The sequence below is a fragment of the Lissotriton vulgaris genome, chromosome 6 (assembly GCF_964263255.1).
Source record: "Lissotriton vulgaris chromosome 6, aLisVul1.2, whole genome shotgun sequence".
NCBI lineage: Eukaryota > Metazoa > Chordata > Amphibia > Caudata > Salamandridae > Lissotriton > Lissotriton vulgaris.
Genome location: NC_141694.1, coordinates 539,055,628 through 539,081,095, shown reverse-complemented (window position 1 = coordinate 539,081,095; position 25,468 = coordinate 539,055,628). Strand labels below are relative to the sequence as shown.

The 25,468-nt window shown below is 36.7% G+C and overlaps 2 protein-coding genes across 2 annotated transcripts in view; both read left to right on the top strand.

Annotated features, from left to right (window-relative positions):
- LOC147707525 (uncharacterized) overlaps nt 1–10,906 on the top strand; it is a 14,036-nt gene extending 3,130 nt beyond the window's left edge. Inside the window, exons 2-3 of the mRNA XM_086925096.1 lie at nt 5,899–8,263; nt 9,080–10,906. Coding sequence (XP_086781222.1) covers nt 5,899–7,939 — 2,041 coding nt within the window. The 3' untranslated portion in view covers nt 7,940–8,263; nt 9,080–10,906. The remainder of the gene's footprint in view (nt 1–5,898; nt 8,264–9,079) is intronic.
- LOC147707523 (lebercilin-like) overlaps nt 1–25,468 on the top strand; it is a 1,017,522-nt gene that overhangs the window by 279,671 nt on the left and 712,383 nt on the right. The window lies entirely within an intron of this gene.

Below are 25,468 nucleotides of genomic sequence, written 5' to 3'. Positions count from 1 at the left end.
TGTGTGTTTATAAGGTACACTTCTTTATAAATTGTTTTTTATCCTTGGATTTAATGCTGGTTTAGAAATTGTGTAATGGTTTTATTGGGGTTGTAAATATGCTCATTCTTTTGAAGCACATTGTGCAACCTGTAGCATGGGTAGAAGGAGTGAATGTCTGGGGAGGGATAGGAATAGCAGATAGAAAACCATATGAAATGGTGAGGAGATGTATAAACACACAGCTATGTCAAAGAGTGTGCATGCAGCTTGTAAATATGCAGGCAGAGAAAGCAATCTTTGACATAGGTGTGTGTTTATTATGTAGACTCTCACAGTCATAAGATCTCTCACAGCATTTCATATTCCTGTCTGGGTGTATATTTACAAGGTGTGTGTACAATGTTTGACATAGTTGTGAGTTTATAAGGTACACTCTCACAATGTTATCATCTCTCACATTACATAAGGTAAGGTCATGGGATTGCCCCATGTGAAAGGATGCATTGCTGGAAATTATTTTTTAACTACAATTTTTTACACAGTTTTTTCCTGTGGTGTGCTTGAGGGCCTCATTTATGAGGCCATGCGTCACTTTTATGCCGCCGGTGCGTCATTTTTTGTGATAGAGCAGTGGTGTAAAAATTGCACCTTCTTGAGTTATATTTACAAAGTGACGCATCTAGGTAGATGCGTCACTATGTAAAGCCCTGTGCCACATTATACGTGCGTCAAGTGTAATGTATGCAAAGGGGGCGTATTGACGCAAAGAAGGGTTGTACAAATGACGCAGTGAAATCTATGAGATTTTTCTGCGTCACTTTTAGGATGCTGTTGTGTCAAAATTTTGCACCTGCCTCACAGCAGGTGTAAAACTGACGCAGGCCCTTTCACTTAGGGCTTGCCCCATGTGAAAGGATGCATTGCTGGAAATTATTTTTTAAAATGGCATAAATTGAGATAGAATATTCAAAAAAAGAGAGACATATTTACAAGCTGCGTACACAATCTATGATATAGTTGTGTGTTTATAAGGTACACTTCTTTATAAATTGTTTTTTATGCTTGCATTCAATGCTGGTTTAGAAATTGTGTAATGGTTTAATTGGAGTTGTAAATATGCTCATTTTTTTAAGCACATTGTGCAACCTGTAGCATGGGTAGAAGGAGTGAATGTCTGGAGAGGGATAGGAATAGCAGATAGAAAACCATATGAAATGGTGAGGAGATGTATAAACACACAGCTATGTCAAAGATTGTGCACGCAGCTTGTAAATATGCAGGCAGAGAAAGCCATCTTTGACATAGGTGTGTGTTCATTATGTAGACTCTCACAGTCATAAGATCTCTCACAGCATTTCATATTCTTGTCTGGGTGTATATTTACAAGGTGTGTGTACAATGTTTGACATAGTTGTGAGTTTATAAGGTACACTCTCACAATGTTATCATCTCTCACATTACATAAGGTAAGGTCATGGGATTGCCCCATGTGAAAGGATGCATTGCTGGAAATTATTTTTTAACTACAATTATTTACACTGTTTTTTCCTGTGGTGTGCTTGAGGGCCTCATTTATGAGGCCATGTCGTCACTTTTATGCCGCCGGTGCGTCACTTTTTGTGACAGAGCAGTGGTGTAAAAATTGCACCTCTTGAGTTATATTTACAAAGTGACGCATCTAGGTAGATGCGCCAATTTGTAAAGCCCTGTGCCACATTATACGTGCGTCAAGTGTAATGTATGCAAAGGGGGCGTATTGACGCAAAGAAGGGTTAGACAAATGACGCAGTGAAATCTATGAGATTTTTCTGCGTCACTTTTAGGACGCTGTTTTGTCAACATTTTGCACCTGCCTCACAGCAGGTGTAAAACTGACGCAGGCCCTTTCACTTAGGGCTTGCCCCATGTGAAAGGATGCATTGCTGGAAATTATTTTTTTAAATGGCATAAATTGAGATAGAATATTCAAAAAAAGAGAGACATATTTACAAGCTGCGTGCACAATCTATGATATAGTTGTATGTTTATGAGGTACACTTCTTTATAAATTGTTTTTTATGCTTGCATTCAATGCTGGTTTAGAAATTGTGTAATGGTTTAATTGGAGTTGTAAATATGCTCATTTTTTGAAGCACATTGTGCAACCTGTAGCATGGGTAGAAGGAGTGAATGTCTGGAGAGGGATAGGAATAGCAGATAGAAAACCATATGAAATGGTGAGGAGATGTATAAACACACAGCTATGTCAAAGATTGTGCACGTAGCTTGTAAATATGCAGGCAGAGAAAGCAATCGTTGACATAAGTGTGTGTTTATTATGTAGACTCTCACAGTCATAAGATCTCTCACAGCATTTCATATTCTTGTCTGGGTGTATATTTACAAGCTGGGTGTACAATGTTTGACATAGTTGTGAGTTTATAAGGTACACTCTCACAATGTTATCAGCTCTCACATTACATAAGGTTAGGTCATGGGATTGCCCCATGTGAAAGGATGCATTGCTGGAAATTATTTTTTAACTACAATTTTTTACACTGTTTTTTCCTGTGGTGTGCTTGAGGGCCTCATTTATGAGGCCATGCGTCACTTTTATGCCGCCGGTGCGTCATTTTTTGTGATAGAGCAGTGGTGTAAAAATTGCACCTTGTTGAGTTATATTTACAAAGTGACACATCTAGGTAGATGCGTCACTTTGTAAAGCCCTGTGCCACATTATACGTGCGTCAGGTGTAATGTATGCAAAGGGGGCGTATTGACGCAAAGAAGGGTTGTACAAATGATGCAGTGAAATCTATGAGATTTCTCAGCGTCACTTTTAGGACGCTGTTGTGTCAAAATTTTGCACCTGCCTCACAGCAGGTGTAAAACTGACGCAGGCCCTTTCACTTAGGGCTTGCCCCATGTGAAAGGATGCATTGCTGGAAATTATTTCTTAAAATGGCATAAATTGAGATAGAATATTCAAAAAAAGAGAGACATATTTACAAGCTGCGTGCGCAATCTATGATATGGTTGTGTGTTTAAAAGGTACACTTCTTTATAAATTGCTTTTTATGCTTGGATTCAATGCTGGTTTAGAAATTGTGTAATGGTTTAATTGGAGTTGTAAATATGCTCATTTTTTTGAAGCACATTGTGCAACCTGTAGCATGGGTAGAAGGAGTGAATGTCTGGAGAGGGATAGGAACAGCAGATAGAAAACCATATGAAATGGTGAGGAGATGTATAAACACACAGCTATGTCACAGCTTGTGCACACAGCTTGTAAATATGCAGGCAGAGAAAGCAATCTTTGACATAGGTGTGTGTTTATTATGTAGACTCTCACAGTGATAAGATCTCTCACAGCATTTCATATTTTTGTCTGGGTGTACATTTACAAGCTGTATGTACAATGTTTGACATAGTTGTGAGTTTATAAGGTACACTCTCACAATGTTATCATCTCTCACATTACATTGAGGGATTGCCCCATGTGAAAATGCTTACTGATGTCTTAAAAAATATGGAAGTACATGTTTTTAAAAGACATGGTATATTACATGTGACATTCTGGTCATCTGCCTAACATCACACTGATGGGTGAATGAAGCTTTAGTCATAGTGTTATTTTAGGCACATGAGCAGGATGTTATATGTTATGAGCAACTAATGTTATGTGTTGCTTATATATAGGTGGCCTGTTTTTGGCCAGTAGAGACAGTGAAATAATATGAGCAGAAACACACATACTGCCTAAGATCATACTGTAAGTGTAGCTTGATTCACCCATCACTGTGATGTTATGCAGAGTCATACATATTGTTGGCAGAGATAGACACAGTACATTATATCTAACATTCTGATCATGTGCCTAAGATCACAATGTGAATGAAGCTTGATTCACCCACCACTGTGATCTTAAGCAGAGTCACACATACTGTTGGCAGAGACAGACATGGTACATTATATCTAACATTCTGATTATGTTCCTAAGATCACACTGTGACTGAAGCTTGATTCACCCATTATTGTGATGTTAGGCAGAGTCACATATACTGTTGGCAGTGACAGACATGGAACATTATATCTAAAATCCAATTAATCTGTCTAAGATTACACTGTGAGTGAAGCTTCAAATAATGAGCAACTAGAATGCTAACATTCTAAATTTTTGGTAAATGTGTGACACATCTGACTGCTTTTTTGATGGAAGCAAGGTAAACTAGCATTGAAAATGCAATAGATTTGGTGTGATCTGAGGCACATGTGCACGATATTACATGTAATCTACCATCTCTGTCTGTTGAAGCACTATGTGTGTCTCTGTACTAATTATTTCTCTGCATGTACAGGCCAAAAACAGGCCACCTATTTATAAACAAGATGTCATATTAATTAGTAAATCGTTTTTGACACAAAGCAAAGCACATGTAACGTAAATGAGCATTTTGTTGTATACTAGTGTTTATATTGTTTACTTATCGTAATTGCTATGTAATATGTTTGTAGTGGTGTATAATATGTTATTTTTTGTTTTCCACAGATTATAATCATCTATAGTTTTTTATACAAACAAACAAGAACATGCCTACAAAAAGCAGAGCTGCTAAAATTTATAAACGGAAATTAAGGTCTAAGGAAAAAGAAAATCAAGAAGCAACCAAAATAAAATCTTCAGAGAAAAAGAAAAATGCTTCTGGTAAGCAAAGTAAAAATTTTCTGAGGAACTTATTGAAATGTCAAGCAAAAAAAAAAGTTGTTTACTTAAGAAAAATGAAACAGCTGTAATTTCAAAAAAGACAGGATATCCTTCTAAAAATGTTAGACGTGTACAAGGAGACAATATCTTGCAAAGAAATACAAGAAGTAAACAATTTTCTGACATTCGTAGACGAATGTTTTACAACAGAATTGTTTTAAATTTATTAAAAAATATCAAAACGTATAAAAAAAGACATCTTTTTACAAGAAAAAAGAAACATAGTTAAGATTGTGGATGAAGCATTTAAAGTGAAAAATAAATTGTTTAGTTTAGTAATGAATAGAATTCGTACACTTGATAAGATAATCAATGTGTTCAAATCAAAATGTAAGTGGAGGAGAGTAATTAATCGAACTCATTTCTGTGATGTTTTTTCTGGAGAATGGAAGCATAGTTCAAATTCTGAGCCATATTTTAATGAAGAAAGTTACTTTCAAGATAATGATTTGGTGCATGCAGTTGACACCAGTGGTCGAGCATATGAGGTGAAAGATGGTTGTCCGGTTGAAAAAGAAGAGATTGTGTCTCGAAATACAGAAGAGGTGTTAGCAAATAAAGTTTTAGGAAGATGTCCTAAGGCTCCAGTTTATACATGGAATTGTAGTAAAATTTGTAGTGTTCGACAGGAATCAATTGATTTGTTTTGCAATTTCTTACGGACATATACTAAGAAAAGTGTGAAACAAAAAATGAAAATTTTACAAGACTTAGATCCTTGTAGACTGAGAGAACAAACGGGTTTGCTAGGGCATTCATTGGCTTGTCTTTCAAGGAAAGTATGTCAGAGTGTTTTTCATCATTTTAGGATGTTAGCAGTGCATCATAATAAAGTGAGGAAATTAGTGAGAAGGTTGTACTATGCAAAAAGTCCAGCACTTAAACTAAAACAGTTAAACAGTGCTCTTTTGCATGGAACTGAATTAGATGTCAAAAACATTTGTGATGAAATTAAGTCTTGTTACTTTGTTGAAAAAGAGGTCAGTACAGAAATTGATACACTAATAGAAGGTAATGTAGAATAGAATGAAGAGATTTTAAGTACAGAAAGTTTTGAAAATAAAATTATAAAGTTTAAAATCAATTCAAGTTAAAGGCCTAATTTTTCTTGTTTGTTGTCGGTGAACTCATTATAAACATCAGACTAGATTAGTTGATTTATATGTAAAAAGCAAAAAGATAAATAATAATGAGTGGAAGGATTTTGCTACTTATTTGTTGGGTGAAAATTGTTTTGATTTGGGCTCTGATCAACGTATTTGTACATATTGCTATAATAAATTAAATGAAAATAAAATGCCTGTTAGAGCTGTTGATAATAATATGGAGTTGGTAGATATTCCTTCTGAATTGATGGATTTAAATACCTATGAGTCTATTCTCATTCAATGTGTGCATCCTTTTCAGGCTATTGTTCGCTTGGAGCCTAAGACTGGGAAATTGCCTCCTTCAGATTTACAGAGAGGATTAAAGGGAAGAGTTGTTTATTTGCCTCTTGAGTTTAAGAAAAATATTGATACGATTGGTGTGGAAAAAGTAGAAGAGGAACCTCTGGTTATTCTAGTTAATGGTGTTCCGACAAAGAGTAAGAAAATCTGGCAAGAATTAGTGGATGTTAGGAAAGTCAAGAAGGCAACGTTGTATTTGGTAAAAAATAATCAGTACTATAGAAATGTGTATTTGGGAGAAGAAGAAACAACTGTAGAAGAGGACACTGATGTCTCTGCTGGGCAAATAGAAAAAGTTGATGTCTCTAGAAGTGAAGAAATTTATGAACATTATAGTGTTCATCCATTGCATTCCAAAGAAGTAATGGGGAATGCTGTTGACTTGTTTCAGATGAAAAAAGCCGAAGGAAGTCCCATTACTGTATGGGAAGAAAGTTTAGAAGCTCGTTGTTTTCCACAGTTATTTCCAACAGGTGAAGGTGGACGATATGACGACCGACCTGTTCAAATTCCTGCATCTGAATACCGGACTTCAAGTTCATATGCAAAAGATCCAAGGTTTCGTCAATGCATTCCATATTTGTTCCATCTACTGTTTGAGAGTGACTTGTCTGGACTTTCCTATGCAGTAAACCATATACTGAATAGTGGAGCACATCTACATAGTGTTTCGGCAAGGGAGTTTATGGATAAAGTCAAACTGCAAAACAGTGTATTGGAATCTCAGCTAAATAATCTCATGGCATGTCAGCGTGGTACTAACGAGTATTGGTACCGTCGTCATGGGGAATTGAAATGTATACTAAGAAACTTAGGAACTCCTACATGGTTTCTCACTCTTAGCTGTGCTGAATATGCTTGGGAAGACACACTTGAATTTCTACGAGAGGCAAATAAAAACATTGAAAATATTGAATACAAGACACCTGGAGAACTGTGCTCTTTGGATCCAGTTAATGTATGCAGGTATTTCAATCATAGGTTTGAAGCTATGATGTCTTTTATTACAAACAAAAAAAATCCCCCGCTTGGAGAGGTGTTGGATTTCTTTTGGAGGAAGGATTATCAAGCAAGAGGTGCTCCTCATATACATATGCTGCTATGGATTAAAGATGCACCAAAATTTGGATTAGATTCAGATGAGAAAGTGATGAGTTTCATTGAGCAGTATTCTACATGTACTGTTCCGAAAAGTGCAGACGAAAACAATTTAAGACAGCAAGTTTTACGCTTTCAAACCCATCGTTGTGGGAAATACTGTCGTCGAAAATACAAATCCAAGGATAAGTTCTACACGAAATGTTGTTTTGCATTTCCACGTCCAGTAACATCGAAAGGAAGAGTCAACAATTTTATGTCTTCTCTGCGACATACTGTGACAAGGAAATCACCCAAAAATATATACATCCTAAGAAGAAATGAGGAATCCAAATATATAAATGAGCACAACCCAGTCATTTTGTCCATGTGGAATGCTAACATGGATATTCAATATGTGGCTGACAACTCTATTGCTGTGACTCGATATGTGACGTCTTACATCACAAAATCAGAAAAAACGGAACTGAAGAAAATGTGGGAGGAGATTTCATATGAAAAGAGTCTACGCAAGAAATTATACAGTTACAGTCTAAAGATGTTGTCGCATCGAGAAATTGGAGCGTATGAATGTTCTGATCGGTTGTCATCAGCAAGTCTATATGCCAAATCTAGAACCATCATTTGGGTGAGTCTAGGTTTGCTGCAATACGAAACCGAGTTTTGAAATCTGTACAAGAAATTGAGTATTTGGCGGAGAAAGAACCGGACAGTACAGATATTTTGAAGACAAACATGTTGGATACATACTATCCAAATAGAAGTATTCACCTTGAGAACGCTTGTCTCTATGAAGTTCTGCAACCCTACACTTTTAAAAGGAACGTCACAGAAGACATCAATAAAGGTGTATATGCTGTAATTGGATGTGAAGGCTGTTTAGTAAAACAAAGAAAAGGTCATTTGATTAATCATCGTAAATTGAGTTGTGATTCTCCAGATAAAAGAGAATTTTATTACTTAGCACTTTTACAACTCTTTAAACCTTGGCGTAGAGAATAGGCATGGGCGAATTTTGCGAATCTCGCGTTCGCGAATTTTGCGGATTTGCGAACTCGCAATCCGCAAAATCCGCGAATTCCCGCGAATTTGCGGATTTTTAAATTTTTTTATGTTCGCACGGGTTTCTGCAAGTTCGCGAGGGTTTTGTACAATTTCGCAAATAGCGAAATTGTACAAAACGCGTGCGAACTTGCAGAAACCCGTGCGAACACAATGTGCCCAGTATGTGCCTCTTGTGTGAATAAAAGGTCAGAGAAAGATCAGTTCAGTAGATGAAGAGAAAGAAAATCCTGGTCACAGGAACAGCACGGGTATTGCGCTCGTGAAAGTCACGGATGCAAAAGCCTCTATCCAGCATCACAGCTGATTTTCCATGGTAGATTTGTGAAGAAGGCACACCTGCCTCGACGACGCTCATGATTGTTTTTGGGCTGATGAATGAGTCACAGGAAGGGCATGGTAAATATTTTAGGATGGCGCCGGCAAGCTGCCAGCGCCATCCTAAAATACTTACTAAATTAGCTTCAACAGGAAGCTCTAATAGATAAAATCGAGCACCTGCTTTATTTTATCTATTAGAGCTTCCTGTTGAAGCTAACTTAGTAACTATTTTAGGATGGCGCTGGCAGCTTGCCGGCGCCATCGTAAAATAGTTACAACAGGCCAGGCTTGAACTTTTGCCCCCGAAAAATCCGCCGCTCGCAGATTTGCGAATTCTCGGTAAATTCGCGGGAGTTCGCGGATCGCGAATTTACCGAAAATTCGCAAAATCCGCGAGCGGAACGGATTTTCCGCTCATACTTAGTAGAGAAGAGGAACTACTTGCAGATTTTCTTACTTATGAAGATTCGTTCAATGCAACCGAAGATACCATACAATGTCCTGTTTTTTCAAGTTATCTACAAATGTTGAACGAGGAAATACAGCAAGAAGCTACAATTGCAGCAGAGATTGCTAGAGACAGTTCTCAAGACAGTCAGAGTTCTACTTCATTGAGTCAGGATCCACTAGGAGGACCAATTATACAAAATGAAGCTGCCACTGCCATGGATGAAGTTGAAAGAGCCATGGAACAAGCTCAGGAGGATGGAGTTGACTTAGAAGATTTGGAAAAAGAACTAAACGTTGAGCAGAGACAAATATATGATCAAGTCAAACAACAAATTGAGCATGGTTTATCTCATGAGAAAAGAGTGCTCATGTACATCATTTGTACCTATCCGACTGGATGTGAGTGGAGAAGCAGGAACTGGGAAAAGTTTCTTGATTAAAGTGATTGCAACATATTTGCAGAAAAAAACTGAGTCATCGCTCTCTTGTGTTGTTACTGCTCCAACTGGGTTGGCAGCACACAACATTAAAGGATTTACTTTACACCGCTTATTGATGCTGCCAGTGGAGCATGACAACAAATTACAATACCACAAGCTATCTGGAGAAGCTTGTTGTGAAGTTTCAAGAGTACTAAAGAAAATGAAACTTCTTATCATTGATGAAGTAAGCATATTATCAAATGTAATGCTTGCTTTTGTGCATTTAGGAATGCAAGAAACTCTTAAAACAGACTATGATGTGTTATTTGGAGGCAAACACATCATTGTTTTTGGAGATTTACTGCAACTAACACCAGTGAAAGGACAGCCAATGTTTAAAATGCTTACGCATGAAGATACCAGGAAGTGCTTAGGAAGCATTGGAAATGTTAACATATGGCATGGCTAAATTTCAAATATGCAGAACTACTTCAAAATATGCGACAGGCAAAGGATGAAAATTATAAAAATATTCTACAAGATGCAAGAATTGGAAAACTAACTGAGCATGGCAAAGAAGCTTTCCATGGACGATTAATTTCAAATTTGTTTCCAAAAGAAAATATTCTCCCAGAGAATATTTTTAAGAAAATTCCTGAAAACAAATCTGTCATATGCTTGATGCCAACTCTGCAAGAATGTTCAATCTTCAACACCAAAATGTTAAAGTTGGAAAATCAAGAGATTGTGAAACTGGAAGCTTTTGATAAAATAGAACATGAAGGAGCCACTATTATTTTGTCAGAAAAGTTGAAAACAAAATTGAATTCTTTAGAGAAGACAATATCTAAAACTGCTGGTATGGAAAAGGCTCTGTATGCATCTTTAAATTGTTGTATCATTTTACGACGTAATTTACATGTGGAAAGAGGTTTAGTAAATGGAGCATTGGGTCATGTTGTGGATTTTGTGAATTACCGAAATAGAGATGGAATTGAAATTATAAAAATTAAATTTGATGATATTGAAGATGTACAACAAATCAGTCGTTGTTCTGCTCGGTTTTTGCTAGTGAAAGATTTATATGTCCGCCGAAAACAGTTTCCTGTTTCTTTAGCATATGCAGTAACTATTCATAAATCTCAAGGTTTAAGTGTTGATACTGCTTTGGTGAATATTGGAAATTCTGTGTTCAAGGATGGGATGGCATATGTTGCTTTATCTCGAGTTAGAACTTTATCTGGATTGTACTTGATTGATTTTGATGAGACAAAGAATAATGCAGATCTAAATTGTGTAAAAGAATATAATAGGTTAAGAAGAGAGTATGCTCCAAATTTACCTCAATATCCTCTGTTTGAAAAGCGTGGGGTAGGCCGAAAAAAAAGAAATGAGAAAAATTGTAGTGAAGTTGTAGCAAAAAGAAAAAAAGTAGATGAAACAGTAATTGTAAGCAGAAAGGAAATGGATTCAGTTAAAGATGTTGTTGGATTTCAGTTTGAAAATAGTTCTGGTGTCAACTGTTATGCTAATTAGTGGTTAATGTTGTTTTCTTTCTCTAAAATGTACATGCTTGTTGTATTGCAAGATGAAGGTGTAGATGTCGAAAATCTTTTTGGCCTTTCTTATAAATGGCAACATGACTGTGACAATTGCTCCTTTTCAAGTAGTACTACAGTACACACTGAAAGATTTATATATTTGACTTTACCAGACTGCAAATCAGTGTCTTTTAATAATCTAGTTAGAGCAACAAATCAAAACATGGTTTGTAGTCAATGTAAATCTGAAATGCTATCAACTTTATTTTTTATAAGATATAGACAGTATGTTATTTTAATGTTCCAACGATGTAGACCTGATGGGACTAAATTGACAACATTAATTAAAAATGTTGTGGCTTCTCAATTATCAATTTCAGGAAGAACCTTTACAACTGCAGCAATTATTTACCATGATGATCCTTCAACAACATCAGGACATTACACAGTCTATTTAAAATGTGAAAAAGGTTGGAAGCACTGTAATGATACTCAATTGACTTTCAAACAACTTTTGCCTTCTGACTTACTAAATTCTTACCTAGTGTTCTTACAACCAAAATTTTAGAGAAGGTAATTGGCTATGAAGATTGCAGCAGTTAATATAACTTAGTTTACTCTTCAAAATTACTTTCTGAATGAGAGTGATGAAGGTAATAAAAAACATGTAGTTCTCATAGAGATAGTATATGTTTATTATATAAACTGTGCTGTGAGTATTATCAGAATTATTTATTAAATGTAAGCTAGAGATGGAAGTAAAACTCTTGTTTCATAACATGAAAGTTGTTGGAGCTTTTCTTTCAGAAAGTCGGGTAAATGAGACATTTGAAAAACAGTGGACTAATTTATATAGAAAAGGACTTTCTATATACAATTTGGCCTCATGGAAAAGTGGATGGATCAAAAGTGAGTTTAGATATGATTTTTTAAAATTTACATTATTTAAGTAATTATTCAATGGGTTTTTTAAACACAATCATTTTGATTGTGGGTTTTTTTCCCCACTGTTATATGATGAGTACTTTTGAAGTCACTGTTTTAAGTGAAATTCAATATATTCTGAGAACAGCAAAAATAAACCATTTAACATGTTGAAATTATTTTGTATTTTCTATTATTAAATATATATTATTTTTGAATTCTCTTATGCTCAGTTACCTATTTCCACCCTCTATCACTCTTTTTAACTGATCCTCACTGGCCTTTTTTGACTCTCCCTCACCTACCTTCGCTTATTCCATTTTCCACACTTATTCTCATTAACCACTCCTTCACTGCTCATTACCTCTCTCCCATCCACCAATTTCCAGCTGTCAGTCACTCTACTTCACTCCCCTTCCCTTTGTTTCCTTTCTTTGTTACCTCAATAATTCTCCTTCTCTTATTCACCTTATAACACTTCACTCACGTCTTTTATCACTTCTTCTATCCTCTCACATCTTCATTCCCTTTCCCTCACAGCCTGTGTCTTACTTTCAGTTTCTGGATCCTCTCACTCTCTCACTCCTCTTCCGTCATGCTTACTCCCTAAAAATAACCCACACTCCCTTCCTTACCTTTCTTTGCTCTCTTACTCAGTTCCTTTGTGTCACTTTTTTCTTTACTATCTCTATATTCTCACTCCTTCACTTCATTTGTCTCAAGCTTACTCTTTATTTTCCCTTTTTCATCAACCTCCCTGCCCTTCACTCATCCTCACTTACCCTTGTTAATCTCCTACTTTATCTCTTGTATTGTAAAATATATATTATAAATATTGTAACTTATTTTGTTTTATCTTTCACAGATATAAATTTAAAGGAAAATATAAAACTAAGTTGATATTACTTATAAGGTAAGTTTGGTGTAGAATATATTTTTTCTCTATACTATTTTCCATAAGCTCACTACTCTTCTTTGATATTCCCACATCTCTGTTTCCTTATAGCGCTTGCCTCACTTATCACAAATCTCATAGATTTCACTGCGTCACCTCTACAACCCTTTCTTGTGTCAATACACCCCTTTTGTATACATTACAGTTGACACGACTGCTGTGTCACAAAAAGTGATGCACCTGCGGTGTAAAAGTAACGCATGGTCTCATAAATGAGGCTCTCAAGCACACCACAGGGATAAACAGTGTAATAAATTGTAGTAAAAAAAATAATTTCTAGCAATGCATCCTTTCACATGGGGCAAGCTCATGACCTCACCTTACATAATGTGAGAGATGTTAACATTGTGAGAGTCTACCTTATAAATACACAGCTGTGTCAAAGATTGTGCACACAGCTTGTAAATATGCACTCAGACAAGAATATGAAATGCTGTGAGAGATCTTATCACTGTGAGAGTCTACCTTATAAACACACAGATATGTCAAAGATTGGTTTGTCTGCCTGCATATTTACAAGCTGTGTGCACAATCTTTGACATAGCTGTGTGTTTATGCATCTCCCCAACATTTCATATGGTTTTGTATGTGCTATTCCTATCCCTCTCTTGACATTCACTCGTTCTACCCATTCTACAGGTTGCACAATGTGCTTCATAAAAATGAGCATATTTACAACTCCAATGAAACCATTACACAATGTCTAAACCAGCATTGAATCCAAGCATAAAAAACAATTTATAAAAAAGTCTACCTTATAAACACACAACTATATTAAAGATTGCGCACACAGCTTGTAAGTATGTCTCTCTTTTTTTGTATATTCCATCTCAATGTATGCCATTTAAAAAAATATTTTCCAGCAATGCATCCTTTCACATGGAGCAAGCCCTAACTGAAAGGGCCTGCATCAGTCTTACACCTACTATGAGGCAGGTGGAAAATAAAGACACAACAGCGTCCTAAAAGTGACACTGTGAAATCTCATAGATTTGACTGCGTCATTTGTACAACCCTTCTTTGCGTCAATACGCCCTCTTTGCATACATTACACCTGATGCACAGAGCAAAATAGTGAGAAAAAGAAGGCATGAGATGAAAAAGAGATGTGAAATGCACACATAGTGGGAGAAGGGAAGTAACCGTGAGTAAACTAACTATGTAATACAGAAATGTTGCACTCTATACTATAAGTCTCACTTTATACTACAATTATTTCACTACTATCTCATAAATTTCAAATAAAATAACAGAAAAATGTCTCAAACTATTTATAATTTATAAATATAGATTTATTCTTCAGAATTTTCATAACTTAGAAGTACTTCTAGCATTAATTGATCAGGAATCTCCTCATCAGAACTCTTCATAAATGACTCCTGGATCTCAACTTAGTCCAAACATTCCATTAATTCAACATCCAAAGTCTCATCATTAAAATCCTCCATTCCATCTTCTCTCAAAACAAGGTCTTCTTCTTCTTGAATAGTATTATAAATAGGATCATTTGAAACCTCAATCAAAGTATTCTCAACAAAGGTTGCAGAAATTTCAAAATTAATGTTAACGGTGTCCTCATTGACATCCATATTCTTTTTAAATTTCTTGCTGTAAATAGTAGAAAAAAAACACTTTAATTTATCGTTTTTAGTAATAGATAATATTAAACTAGCTTTATCAAGTATTAAATTCCCCTTACAAATTAACAACCCACCTTTTAGAAAGCAGTAGAAGAGATAATACTGTGTAAATTTTTACACCAGAAATACAACACCAGAAATTCCTCACAAATGTACCTCAAAGAGTACTATCACAAAATGGCTGTGTTTCCCTCTCATTAGAGAACCATTTCATTAGTAGAAAACCAATGAAACTTCATCACACAGAAATTCAAAACCAAAGAAACATTTTAATTGGTTGTAAATTTCAAAAGCGAATTGGCTCTTGAGGGTCTGTAAACATTCTAAATGGTCTGCATAGTCCGCCATCTTGTGACTCTGAAGAATAGACACACATGAGGTGAAAAATAAATGGGGAAATAATTAAAAAGGGGCAGAATAGACACCCTCTGACCCCCTAGGTTTTCTGAGGGGGGCCTAGTAGGACCCTGACAGGCAAAAAACCTTTTTTTAAAAAAATTATTTTCGCAGGGTAAGCGATGGGTACGCTTCCGGGTGCGCTCTCCGGTACGCGCACCGTGCGCGCACCAGGAAAAAATTATAAAAAAATATATACATTTAACAAATGTTTAAAAAAAAGTAAAATAATAATTGATGTAAAAAACAGCTAACAAAAAAATAATAATTATAGGTTACAAAGTCGATATACAAATGAATTAACTTTAAAAAAAACTATGAAATTCACTGAAAAAACCATAGGTTTCACAATCGTTATAGTTAGGAATTAGCTTTTAAAAAACCTTTGAAATTCAGTGAAAAAAACAGAGGTTTCACAATCGTTATAGTTAGGAATTAGCATTTAAAAAACCTTTGAAATTCACTGAAAAAACCATAGGTTTAACGCCAGTTATAGTAAGCTGGACATTTTACTCATACAAAACCATTGAAATTCCCACGTTATAGTTAGTTGGACTCACTATAACTCGCGCGCCCGCAATCCACTGCTGATGATGTCACATATTACATCATTCATGACATGGCCAGTGACATCACTGATGACATCTCAAATGACATCACTGATGACATCATCCATGTGATAATACAATGCACCTCCTCACACTCTAATCTAACCTTTGATACACCCAGTGTTAAATATAACCTACCATTCCTGAAATTATTGACTCACCAATACCAGTAACTACATACGCACTCACTGATTGCTAGGTCTACACACACATCCACTCATTCACCCATACAATCACTCATACATACGGACACTCATCAGTAGAACACTATCATATACAGTCATATTCCTATACAAACACTTACACACTGACACTCATTCACAGACTTACTCAAACACCTAGTCAGTTATGCAGAGAATCAATCACACTCCCATTTCCTCAACTACAAAGTTATACACACCAAACCTTACTTATTCAAATATATAGTAACACATACTTACTCTCTTTTACAATTACTGAAACAAGTACACATTGAACCATATAGTCACTTACGCAATCACAGGCTCTCATGTATAGTCATTTATATATGTCAACTCTCACATGCACTGTGTTTTACATATGTACTTACTTGGACATGTAGTACTGAGATACCCTTTCACTTACCAACCCAACACACCCATGCACATAGTCAACCGCCCATACAGCTGTTTCCACATGCACTCTTGAACCCATACACCAAGTGAATCAACTGCTCACACATCTATGCACAGACTCACACCTCCCAGCCACCCACACACACACTCCGCCTCGCATACAAATACTTGGGCAACCAATCAATAACCCATATAGCCACTCATATAGCTACTGATCAACACATGCAGCAGCTTACACAACAACAGACATACTGATGCACACATTCAGACAGTTTAGTCACTAACCAATGCATTTAGTAAGACACATTTAATCACTCACTCATACATTCAGTCATGCACCTACTAAATCTTATCTTTTCAGAAAGACACACATTCACTGGATGATGTCATCAGTGATGTCATTTGAGATGACATCAGTGATGTCATCATTGATGTCACTGGCCATGTCATGAATGATGTAATATGTGACATCATCAGCAGTGGATTACGGGCGCGCGAGTTATAGTGAGTCCAACTAACAATAACGTGGGAATTTCAATGGTTTTGTATGAGTAAAATGTCCAGCTAACTATAACTGGTGTTAAACCTATGGTTTTTTCAGTGAATTTCAAAGGTTTTTTAAATGCTAATTCCTAACTGTAACGATTGTGAAACCTCTGTTTTTTTCACTGAATTTCAAAGGTTTTTTAAAAGCTAATTCCTAACTATAACAATTGTGAAACCTATGTTTTTTTCAGTGAATATATATATATATATATATATATATATATATATATATATATATATATATATATATATCTATATATATACATATATATATATTTTTATATACATATATATATATAGATATGTATAGAGAGAGATAGATAGATAGATAGATAGATAGATAGATAGATAGATAGATAGATAGATAGATAGATAGATAGATAGATAGATAGATAGATAGATAGATAGATAGGTTTCAGGGATGTTTCAGTTAGAAATTAACATTTAAAAAAACCTTTGAAATTCACTGAAAAAACCACAGGTTTCAGGGACGTTACAGTTAGAAATTAGCATTTAAAAAACCTTTGAAATTCACTCAAAAAAAACATATGTTTCAGAGACGTTGTAGTTCATTGGACATTTCAGTTGTACAAAACCAGAGAAATTCAGCCGACCTAGTTAGTTTAGCTAACTATAACTCGCGCCCCCACAATGCACTGCTTATGACCTCACGTATTACATCACTCATGACATGGTCAGTGACATCACCTATGACATCCACAGAATCTCTGATGCACCCACTCAATCCCACATGCAACCCTTCATGCACCCACTGCAACTTTCACACTACCATTCTCCAAACCATTAACACACCCATTCCAGTACTTACTAACTATAACTTCTGAATTTCTCTGCTTTTGTATGAGTGAAATATCATCCTAACTATAACATCCCTGTAAGCTTTGTTTTTTCAAGTAAATCTATATCTATCTATCTACATCTATATATATATATATATATATATATATATATATATATATATATATATATATATTTACTGAATAAACCATAGGTTTCACACCAGTTATAGTTAGCTAGAAATTTTACTGACATAAAACCATTGAAATTCCCACGTTATAGTTAGTTGGACTCACTATAACTTGCGCGCCTGCAATGCACTGCTGATGACGTCACATATTACATCACTCATGACATGGTCAGTGACATCACTCATGACATCACTGATGACACCATCCAGTGAATGTGTGTCTTTCTGAAAAATAAATATGTTTTATATATGTATATGTAAAGGTCGATGGAAGAATAAATGTTTTGATAAGTGTGTAAATGGATGTTTTTTTAAAAAGAAATTGATTGGTTAACTGGCTTATTAAGTGTATCTTAGTGAATACATATATTAGCGAGTCATTTTTAAATATTTAAATATATGTATCAGTGTTTCACTTTGTGTATAAGTGGCTGCATGGGTTGGTGAGTAGCTACATGTGTGTGTATAAGGGTTGTTAGATTTTTTTTAGTATCAGTATGAGTGTCTGTATGGTTTGGTGGGGGTATTACTTAGCACATAGATGCATCAATGACTGACTCACTGTTTGTATGTGTTTTGAAGACAATATATGTGCAGGACTGTATGGGTGGATGAGTGTGTATACGTGTGTGTTAGTGAGTGAGTGACTGTCTCACTAGTGTCTTTATCAGTAATGACATATGTTTTAATCTAGTATATGTGAGTATTGATGTATATAAGTGAGTATATGTGAGTGAGAGATTGTAACAGTTGCTGTTTAAATAAGTATGTGTTTCTATAAGTGATTGTTTAAGAGAGTAGGTATGTGTACGTTTCCTTAGAAGTATGGTGGTAGTGTGTGTACAGTTGCATATGCAAATAAATGGATGTTCAATAGTTTATTTGCATGTGTGAGTAACTTTTGGGTGACTGTCGGTGTGTAACAGGATGTATAGGTGTATCACTACATGAGTGAGTATATGTATGAGTGACTATATAGAACTGTTGGTGAATGAGTGGATGTGTATATAGATGGTGGAATTACTGAATTGGTTGTTGTAAACTGGTATGGGTATCTCCATTTTTTTAAAAAATGTTAATTTCTATGTTTGAATATGTGTTTCAAGGGTTACATTACACTGAAAGGAGGTCTGTCACTCTGTCACAAGGATCGTGTCATCAGTGATGTCATCAGTGATGTCACTGACCATGTCATGAGTGATGTAATATGTGACGTCATCAGCAGTGCATTGCAGGTGCGCAAATTATAGTGAGTCCAACTAACTATAACGTGGGAATTTCAATGGTTTTATGTCAGTAAAATTTCTAGCTAACTATAACTGGTGTGAAACCTATGGTTTTTTCAGTGAATTTAATAGGTTTTTTAAATGCTAATTCCTAACTATAACTGGTGTGAAACCTATGTTTTTTTCAGTGAATTTCATAGGTTTTTTAAATACTAATTCCTAACTATAACTGGTGTGAAACCTCTGGTTTTTTCAGTGAATTTCATAGGTTTTTTAAATGCTAATTCCTAACTTTATATAGGGCCTCATACCTATGTGTTTTTTATTGAATTTCTAAGGTTATTTATTAGCAAATGTCTATAGCTAAGAAAGGTATTTTTTTCTAAAAATAAATCCTATATTGTATATTAATATAATACTTTTTTTTAAAGTATATTCATTTTTTTTTTATGTTTCACTCTGGAGCGCTCCCGGTGCGCGTACCGGGGCGCGTCCCGGGAGCGCACCCAAAAAAAAAGAAAAAAAATAATGAAGGAGTGAGCATGACCAAAAAGGAACAGAGACAGTGGTGTAAAGAGAAAGAGAGCTAGAGGGAAGAACACAGAGGGACTGTGTAATAGATAGTAAAACAGAGAAAAGGTATAAATGGAAGTAACTGAGAAAAGGAAAATGAATAAGGGAGCAAAAGAAGAGAAGAAAGAGGAAGAAGACTAAAGCAGAGGTTCCGGGAGAATGTGAATGGGTGATGAAAGTAAAAGGAAGGAAAGTAAAGGATGGGGAATGACGGGTAGTGACGGAACCAGAGAAAAGGAACAGCGGTGACGGAGGGAAAGAAAAGAGCAGTGAGTGTAAGTAAAGAGGGGTGAAAGAGGGTGGATAAAAGTGAATAAGGGTAAGACATGGGGAGTGACAGAGAGAAAGAACAGAGAGAGTAAAGGAAGGAGTGACAGAAAGGCACTAAGTGAACCAGAAAAAAATGGTAAGTGAGGGAGTGTGGGTGAGCAGGGGCACTGAAAGAAGTTGAATGTGGTAGGAAAGTAAGGAAAAGAGAAGTAAACATGGAGGATAAGAATAAGTGAGGGAAGCAGAGTAAGGAAACAGGAGTGAGGTAGGGTGAGAGAAAAGTAGTGAGGTTAAAACAAAGGGTGAGGACAAACTACAATTTTTAGTCACACTTACCATATAATTAATGTAAACTTAATTGCATGTTTAAACTACACTTTGTATCTGTGAAAGACAAAAGAAAAAAAAGTTATAATTAGTAAAATATATATTTTAAAATAGAAGAAACAGGTCAAGAGGTTAACAATCAAAAACAATGTACTAAGAAATAAAGCAAGAGTGAAGAATACGGGAACGGAAATAAAGTAATGTACAAGGACAAAAAGAGGGAAAAAGAAATAGAAGGAGAGCAAATTACTGAAGGTAAGTAAGATACTAAAAGAATGTGAGATACCAAAACGAAATCAGGAAAGAGAAGTAAGTAAAAGGAGAATGAGTGAAAGGGAAAGGAGTCTAAATGAGGATCCATTTACAAGAAAGAGGAATGGAAGATGACTGAGAGTGACTGAAGGGGAGTCACAGAGTGAAGGGATGAAGGGAATGAGGTTAATATAGAACAATAGAGGAAAAAGGAGTGAGGAAGTAAGTACACAGAAAGACTAAGGGAAGGACTGAGTGAAGTGCAGTACAATGAGTGAAGAAAGGAAAAAGAGTAATGGAGCAAAACAAGGAAAGAGAGGGGAAGAGAACTAAAGCAGTGGTACTGAGAGAATGTGAGAAAGCTGAAAAGTGGTGCAAGGGAGAGAGGAAATGCAGACAGTTGAAATTGGATTGAGGGGTTGTGAAAGAAGTGGAGTAAAGGAACAGCGATGAAACAAAGTGAAAAAAAGGCAGTGTAAGTGAGTAAAGAGAGCTGAAAAGGGTGGAAAAATGGAAAATGAGTGTGAGACAATGGGAATACAATATAAATTACACAATGCAAACTATAGAATAACTTATACAACATGTTAGATAGTTAATTTCACTAAAAACAGTGAGTTTAAACTCTTCATCATATAACAGCGGGAAAAAAAACACAATCTAAAAGATTGTGTTTTAAAAAACCCATATAAACTTACAAATCATATATGTACACTAATCTTTCATTCACTTACTTTTCCTTGAGGCCAAATAGTAGATGGTGAAGGTCCTTTTCATTGGAAAATACTCTGCTGTTCTCTAAAACTTCCATTTCATCCACTTTCTATAAAAAAAGCTCTAAGAACATCTGAAATAATTCTTAACGTTTTCATTTTCCTCCTTGTGTTAAGTTATAACTTATTGCTCATACCTTCAACTTTCCTTACGGCCAAATAGTGTCAGATATATGAGTATATTTTGAAATTTCTCTAATTAAACTCTGAAATTACCATTTACCCGAAGTTTTGAAAGAAAAGCTCATATAACATTTTCACAATGTTTAAAAATTCATATTCCCTTTTTTGATCACTCATGTTCAACATTTCCTGTAATACTGATATCACTTACTATGAGATCCACTTACAGTACCTATATGAGATAAATCATTTTAAACATTAGACTAACTAAGTAACTAACTTTTATTAACTGCACCCATCTTCATAGGCCAATTACCTTTACTAAAATTTAAGTTCTAAAAACATTAGGTAAGAATTTTTTAAGTCAAAAGGCAAACGTTGTTTATAAGTCAAATGAGAATCATTGCAGTAACTCCAACCTTTTTGACATTTTAAGTAGCATGTATAATGTCCTGATGTTGTCGAAGGACTGTCATGATAAATAATAGCTACAGTTGTAAAGGTTCTTCCTGAAATTGATAACTGAGAAGCCGCAGCGCTGGAGCTGGTGGTGGCGTAGTTTAGCGGTGTGTTTTCCCGTACTAAGAGGACCTTTGCCTGGCGTTTTTCACTTATCCTACAGGAGCCACGAGGGGAGAATCCTTGCAGTGGCAGCGCCCTGAGCGAGAGCGGCGCTGCCTGGACCATTGCTGCTGTTGCCGGGGGACTGCAAGTCCCAAGACTCCCTCTGTTTCCCCACACCTGGCCCGGACCGACGGCACGCCCCCAGCCCCAGGCGCCTTGTTAATAGCTCGCCGCACCCGCTATCGCGGGTGCCGCAGCGCTGGAGCTGGTGGTGGCGTAGTTTAGCTGTGTGTTTTCCCGTACTAAGAGGACCTTTGCCTGGCGTTTTTCACTTATCCTACAGGAGCCACGAGGGGAGAATCCTTGCAGTGGCAGCTCCCTGAGTGAGAGCGGCGCTGCCTGGACCATTGCTGCTGTTGCCGGGGGACTGCAAGTCCCAAGACTCCCTCTGTTTCCCCACACCTGGCCCGGACCGACGGCACGCCCCCAGCCCCAGGCGCCTTGTTAATAGCTCGCCGCACCCGCTATCGCGGGTGCCGCAGCGCTGGAGCTGGTGGTGGCGTAGTTTAGCGGTGTGTTTTCCCGTACTAAGAGGACCTTTGCCTGGCGTTTTTCACTTATCCTACAGGAGCCACGAGGGGAGAATCCTTGCAGTGGCAGCGCCCTGAGTGAGAGCGGCGCTGCCTGGACCATTGCTGCTGTTGCCGGGGGACTGCAAGTCCCAAGACTCCCTCTGTTTCCCCACACCTGGCCCGGACCGACGGCACGCCCCCATCCCCAGGCGCCTTGTTAATAGCTCGCCGCACCTGCTATCGCGGGTGCCGCAGCGCTGGAGCTGGTGGTGGCGTAGTTTAGCGGTGTGTTTTCCCGTACTAAGAGGACCTTTGCCTGGCGTTTTTCACTTATCCTACAGGAGCCACGAGGGGAGAATCCTTGCAGTGGCAGCGCCCTGAGTGAGAGCGGCGCTGCCTGGACCATTGCTGCTGTTGCCGGGGGACTGCAAGTCCCAAGACTCCCTCTGTTTCCCCACACCTGGCCCGGACCGACGGCACGCCCCCAGCCCCAGGCGCCTTGTTAATAGCTCGCCGCACCCGCTGTCGCGGGTGCCGCAGCGCTGGAGCTGGTGGTGGCGTAGTTTAGCGGTGTGTTTTCCCGTACTAAGAGGACCATTGCCTGGCGTTTTTCACTTATCCTACTGGAGCCACGAGGGGAGAATTCTTGCAGTGGCAGCGCCCTGAGTGAGAGCGGCGCTGCCTGGACCATTGCTGCTGATAACTGAGAAGCCACAACATTTTTGATACAAGTTGTCAATTTAGTTCCATCAGGTCTACATCGTTGGAAAACTAAAATGACATACAGACCATAAGTTTGTATAAATAATGTGGACAGCATTGGACACTTACATTGGGTACACACCATATTATGATCAGCTGCTTTAACTAGATTATTAAATGACACTGATTTGCAGTCTGGTAAAGTCAAATATATAAATCTTTCAGTGTCTATTCTAGTAGTACTTGATAAACTACAATTGTCGCAGTCATGCTGCCATTGATAAGAAAGGCTAAAAAGATTTTCTACATCTACACCTTCATCTTCCAAAACACCAAACATATACATTAAAAATTCCTGACAATCCTGCTGAATGTTCTGTGAAAATGTTTCTTGACCAGAACACATGTCTAAAATATCTACCACACGTTTTTCAAACAGAGGATATTGTGGCAAATGTGGAGCATACTCTCTTCTTAATCTATTGTATTATTTAACACAATCCAGATCTGCACAAATCTTTGTGTCATCACACTTAATCAAATACAATCCTGATAAAGTTCTGACTCGTGATAATGCCACATATGCCATACCCTCTTTAAACACAGAACTTCCAATGTTCACCAAAGCACTATCTACACTTAAACCTTGAGATTTATGAATTGTCACCGCATATGCCAAACAAACAGGAAACTGTTTTCGATGAACATATAAGTCTTTTACAAGCAAAAATCTAGCAGAACAACGACTGATTTGTTGTACTTGCTCAATGCCATCAAATTTAATTTTTAAAAATTCAATTCCATCTCTATTTCTATAATTCATAAAATCAACAACATGACCCATTGCTCCATTTACCAGACCTCTTTCAACATTTAAATTCCTTCTCAAAATAATACGACAATTAAAACACACATTCAGAGTCTTTTCAAAACCAGATGTTTTAGATATATTCTTCTCTAATGAATCCAATTTTGATTTCAAATTTTCTGACAAAATAATTGTTGCTCCCATATGCTCAATTTTATCTCTTGCTTCTAGTTTCACAATCTCTTCATTTTCTAACTTTAACATTTTGTTGTTGAAGATGGAACATTCTAACAGAGTTGGCATCAAACATATTCCAGATTTGTTCTCAATAATTTTCTTAAAAATATTCTCTGGAAGAATGTTTTCATTTGGATACAAATTTGAAATTAATCGTGCATGTAAAGCTTCTTTCCCATGCTCGCTTACTTTTCCGATTCTTATATCTTGTAGAATTTTTTTATAATCTTCATCCTTTGCCTGCCGCATATTTTGAAACAGTTCTGCATATTTGAAATTTAACCATATACTAACATTTCCAATGCTTCCAAGGGACTTCCTGGTATCTTCATGTGTAAGCACTTTAAACACTGGTTGTCCTTTTACTGGAGTCAACTGCAATAGATCTCCAAAAACAATAATGTGTTTTCCTCCAAATAACACATCATACTCTGTTCTAAGAATTTCTTGCATTCTCAAATGCACAAAAGCAGGCATTAGATTTGAGACCATGCTTACTTCATCAATGATAAGAAGTTTCATTTTCTTCAGGACTCTGGAAACTTCAGAACACGCATCTCCAGATAACTTGTTGTAATGCAATGTATTATCATGCTCAACTGGCAGCATCAGTAAACGATGTAGAGTAATCCCTTTAATGTTATGTGCTGCCAGTCCAGTTGGAGCGGTTACAACACAAGACAGCGGTGATTCAGTCCTTTTCTGCAGATAAGTTGCAATTGCTTTAATCAGAAAACTTTTTCCTGTCCCCTCTTCTCCAGTTACGTACAGTCGGACAGGCTTAAATGATGTACATGAGCACTCTTTTTTCTCATGTCTGAATCCATGTTCAATCTGTTCTGTGACTTCATCATATATCTTTTTCTGCTCAACGTTTAGATGCTTTACCAAATCTTCTAAGTTAACTACATTCTCTTGAGCTTGTTCCATAGCTCTTTCCACCTCATCCATGGCAGTGGCAACTTCATTTTGGATAATTGGTCCTCCTAGTGGATCCTGACTCAATGAAGTAGAACTCTGACTGTCTTGAGAAATGTCTCTGGCAATCTCTTCAGCAATTGTGGCTTCTTGCTCTATTTCTTCGTTCAACATTTGCAGATAATTTGGAAAAACAGGACATTCTATGGTATCCTTGGTTGCATTAAAAGAATCTTCGTAACAGAGAAAATATCCAAGTAGTTCCTCTTCTGTACGCCATAGCTTAAAGAGTTGCAAAAGAGCTAAATAGTAAAATTCTCTTTTGTCTGGAGATTCACAACTCAATTTTCGATGATTAATCAAATGGCCTTTTTTCTGCTTCACTAGACATCCTTCATTTCCAAT